The sequence below is a fragment of the Colobus angolensis genome, unplaced genomic scaffold (genome assembly GCF_000951035.1).
Source record: "Colobus angolensis palliatus isolate OR3802 unplaced genomic scaffold, Cang.pa_1.0 Scaffold106, whole genome shotgun sequence".
Classification (NCBI taxonomy): Eukaryota; Metazoa; Chordata; class Mammalia; order Primates; family Cercopithecidae; genus Colobus; species Colobus angolensis.
The window spans coordinates 1,937,960-1,942,256 of NW_012111586.1; the positions used below are offsets into that span (position 1 = coordinate 1,937,960).

Consider the following 4,297-nt stretch of genomic DNA (forward strand, 5'->3'; position numbering starts at 1 on the left):
TGCCGGTGCGCGCACTCGGCCTGGGCCACCGCTCCGACGAGCTGGTGCGTTTCCGCTTCTGCAGCGGCTCCTGCCGCCGCGCGCGCTCTCCGCACGACCTCAGCCTGGCCAGCCTACTGGGCACCGGGGCTCTCCGACCACCCCCGGGCTCCCGGCCCATCAGCCAGCCCTGCTGCCGACCCACGCGCTACGAAGCGGTCTCCTTCATGGACGTCAATAGCACCTGGAGAACCGTGGACCGTCTCTCGGCCACCGCCTGCGGCTGCCTGGGCTGAGGGCTCACTCCAGGGCTTTGCAGACTGGACCCTTACCGATGGCTCTTCGGCCCGGGACTCTCCCGCAGAGTCCCACTAGCCAGCGGCCTCAGCCAGGGACGGAGGCCTCAGAGCTGAGAGGCCCCTGCCGGCGAGTGATGGACATCATCCCTGCACAGGTGGAGGGACAACTGACTAGCAGCCCCAGAGCCCTCACCCTGCCATCCCAGCCTAAAAGACACCAGAGACCTCAGTTATGGAGCCCTTCGGACCCACTTCTCACAGACTCTGGCACTGGCCAGGCCTCGAACCTGGAACTCCTCCTCTGATGAACCCTACAGTGGCTGAGGCATCAGCCCCCGCCCAGGCGCTTTGGGGACAGCCTTTGAAGGACACATATTGCAGTTGCTTGGTTGAAAGCGCCTGTGCTGGAACTGGCCTGTACTCACTCATGGGAGCTGGCCCCTATTTATTATTTCTAAGTTATTTATTTACTTCTGTGGCTTGTCAGATCCTTTTCCTGGGCAGTGGGGGGCTAGGGAGAAGAGGCTAGATGGAGATTATGCCTTGCTGATCGCATTCGCACACCTCAGGCTGACTCAGAAATCACAGACCTGACCTGGTTCTCCGGCCCCCACCCAGCAGCTCTGGGATGGGAGGCATGGAACACAGGCAGGGGCAGGGCAGGCAGCAAGGGTGCAGTCACTAGTCCTGGCAGGCTGCTCACTTGGGCCTGGACTTACCTCTGGGGAAAGAGATTGCAGAGTCTTCTGTGGAGAAAGCCCTATGTGACCTGTGGCATCTCTGAGGCCCCCGCTTAGTGTAAAGACACAGAGGCACCCATTGTCCCACCCCACAGTCATTAATCAGTGTCTTGCCATCCACGGAATTGTCTTGAAGATGCCTTGTCAGATATACACATGCCTCTGCTTGCAGACAGTCCAGCATGGTTAACTCACTATCCACATTCCATGAAGCAGCCCAGGGCATGAGGGCATCTGAAAAAAAGCTGAGGGTTGGGAGAGGGTGCGGTGGGGTGCTGGCTCCAGTGAACGAAGCACAGAGCTCCATGGGGATAAGGAGGCAGGAAAGGATAAGGGCCCCAGAAGGATCTGCATCTTGGGTGATGAATAAGAATAATCATTAACTCAAACAAATATTTATTAAGCACCTATTATATGTCAGATACTGATTATATGATAGATGCCAAGGATACAGAAGTGAAAACAGACATGATCCCTGCCCTTGAGAAGCTTCAACCAGGAGAGACAGACAATAAGTAAGCAGTTACAGTAAAAATTATTTAAATTCAATTTAGCAAGTGCTATGAAAAGGACAGGAAGCTGCCAGGCGCGGTGGCTCATGTCTGTAATCCCAGCACTTTGGGAGGCCGAGGCAGGCGGATCACAAGATCAGGAGATCGAGACCATCCTGGCTAACATGGTGAAATCGTCTCTAAAATACAAAAAAAAAAAAAAATGAGCTGGGCATGGAGGTGGGCACCTGTAGTCCCAGCTACTCAGGAGGCTGAGGCAGGAGAATGCTGTGAACCTGGGAGGTGGAGGTTGCAGTGAGCCAAGATAGCGCCACTGCACTCCAGCCTGGGCAACAGAGCGAGACTCCATCTCAAAAAGAAAAGAAAAGAGACAAAAGAAAAGAACAGGAAGCTAAGAGTCCACACCTTCGTGGGGAAGAAAGGAGAAGTTAGTGCTGACCCTGGCCTCTCACACCACCCCCAAGTCACCTCCAAAAGGCCAGGGCTGTCCCTGAGCTTTTCTGGATATGCTTTGAAACCTTGTCTCCCACGTCCTATACATTTGTACTGGGGAGGCCTCTGTGATTTTTCTTCTTTGGAAATGAGATGGGGGCATGGATGCGGAAAGGATGCTAAGTCTGAGGAACTGTGGGACATCCAGAGGGGTTGTCAGGAGGGAGTGGGATCTGCTGGTCTGGAGCTGCCAGAGGAGGTCTGGGCCGGACTGGTATGAGAGCTGTCAGCACAGAGGCAGGAGCTGCAGCCGGGGATGGACGAGAGCACCATGAGAGACGGAGAGGGCATTTAATGCTGCTGACAGAAATTCCTTCCAATCTGCCTGTGTGCCTGCCTGCTTTGGCACAGGTGCCCCCTCCACCCAGGCTACAGTGAGGAGCTGGCAAGAGCTCTCTGAAGGCTGTGCCCATTCTGGGTCAAGGAGGAGAGATGTGTGTGCGCTCCCACTCTTCTGCATTCACTGCCCCAGTTCTAGATGCTCCCAACATTTTGATGCCTTTGCTCCCTTCAAACACCCTGTTGGCCCCTCTCTGCCTCCAAACGGATTCAGGATCCTTAGGTCCACCTTCCCTCCTGCAAAGAAAATGGCCCCAGCGCCATACAGTTTACAGAGGGCTGGCTGCAGGCAGAGAAGGACATTCTGTCAATTCCAGGGTTATTGGGGCCAGGCAGCCCCCTGCGGGTGAGACTTTAAAGCCTAGCCTAGTCCCCAAACCCTGCCACTCAGTAGACATGGCTGCTCCAGAGCCAGTAGAGGAGACTGACTGAAGCCATCTCTGACAATGCTCACAGTGGCAGGGCCACAGCCCAAGCCAAAGGTGCTGGCTGTCGACACTCCCCAGGCTGCCAGCTTTTCAGGGAATAGTGCCCACCCCAGCTGGAGGCTGCATTCTGGGCTCCAGACAGCTTGTACTCAACATCTCAGAGTCCGGAACAAGACAGCAACAGCTCCAAAAACACATTCCCACATGAACTAGCCTCAGTATGCAATTCAGGACAACCCAAATCAAAAGGAAGAAAGAGAGTGAAGGGAAGGAGGGGAGGGAGGGAGGAAGCAAGGAAGGAGGCAGGGAGGGAAGAAGGGAAGGAGGGAGGGAAGAAAGAAAGGGGAAAGAGAGAGAAAGCAAGAAGCAAGCAAGAAAGAAAAGGTTGTTTTCCCCAAAGGAAACAGGCTGCAGAGCTGTACCTCTGTTTACCACATAGTAGCTATAACCTGTCACCAGGTGGCACATTGTAGCTCCTGGGGCCACAGGTGACTCTGGTCAATACTAAAGCCAAAGGCCATTTAGTGCTTTGAGCTCTCAGAAGCATTCGATAGTATCAGTCCTCCTTGAAAACCTGTCTTCCTGTGACTCTCTTGGTTCCATACTCTCCGGGTTCTCCTTCCACTCCTCCAGAGGCTTATTCTCAGATGACTTCTGAGTTCCTCTTCCTCTCTCTGCCTCTCATGTTCCTCAGAGCTCTGATACTGACTCTCTCTCCTCTTCCCATTCTACTGTCTCCCTGAGCAGCACTGTCTGCTCCCGTGGTTTCAGTTACCACCTCCATGCTGACCATGCTCACATTTTATCTCCAGCCTGTTCATCTGAGCCCCAAGTCTGTAATTCCAATACCTCTATCTGTATATCCTGGGAGACCTCAGGCTTAACATACCTGTACTGGATGTCTTCCATTTGCTCCTTCAGATCTGCTGTCCACCCTTCTCCACCCTGCTCTGCTCCTCAGTGAGCTTCCCTGCTGTCCAGCTTCCAGACCCTCCCCAGTGTTCCCTACTCAGTGAGTGCACCAACCTCATCCAGTGACACAGCCAGAAACTTGGGCAATATCCTAGACTTCTTAAGCTCTGTCATGTCCCTTAAGCATTGGTCACCAAATCCTTAGATCCTGCAGATCCATCCCCTTTCCCTATCCCCAGTGCTGTCCTGCTGAAGTCTTCATAATTTTTTGGATGGTTTATTGCTCATCCTCCTACCTGGTCTCACTGTCTCCAGTCACAACTCCCTCCAATCATTCTCAGCCCTGCAGCCAGATAAGTTACCTTCTCTTCACATTAACCGAGTATGAACTGTCATGCATTGGGCTAGTTTCAGGGATTCAGAGACCAGTGAGAAACATGTTTTGCCATCAAGGAAACAACTATACTTGGAGATGGAAGTAGGGGTAGGGTAGCAAATGAAAGTAAAAGACATCCGGTTAAATTTGGATTTCAGGCCAGGTGTGGTGACTCACACCTGTAATCCCAGCACTTTGGGAGGCTGAGGTGGGCGGATCA

At 53.4% G+C, this 4,297-nt stretch overlaps 1 protein-coding gene across 1 annotated transcript in view; it reads left to right on the forward strand.

Annotated features, from left to right (window-relative positions):
* The window catches only part of ARTN (artemin), a 3,757-nt gene extending 3,008 nt beyond the window's left edge, over positions 1 to 749 (forward strand). Inside the window, exon 5 of the mRNA XM_011947123.1 lies at positions 1 to 749. Coding sequence (XP_011802513.1) covers positions 1 to 275 — 275 coding nt within the window. The 3' untranslated portion in view covers positions 276 to 749.
* The last annotated feature ends 3,548 nt before the right edge of the window (positions 750 to 4,297 follow it).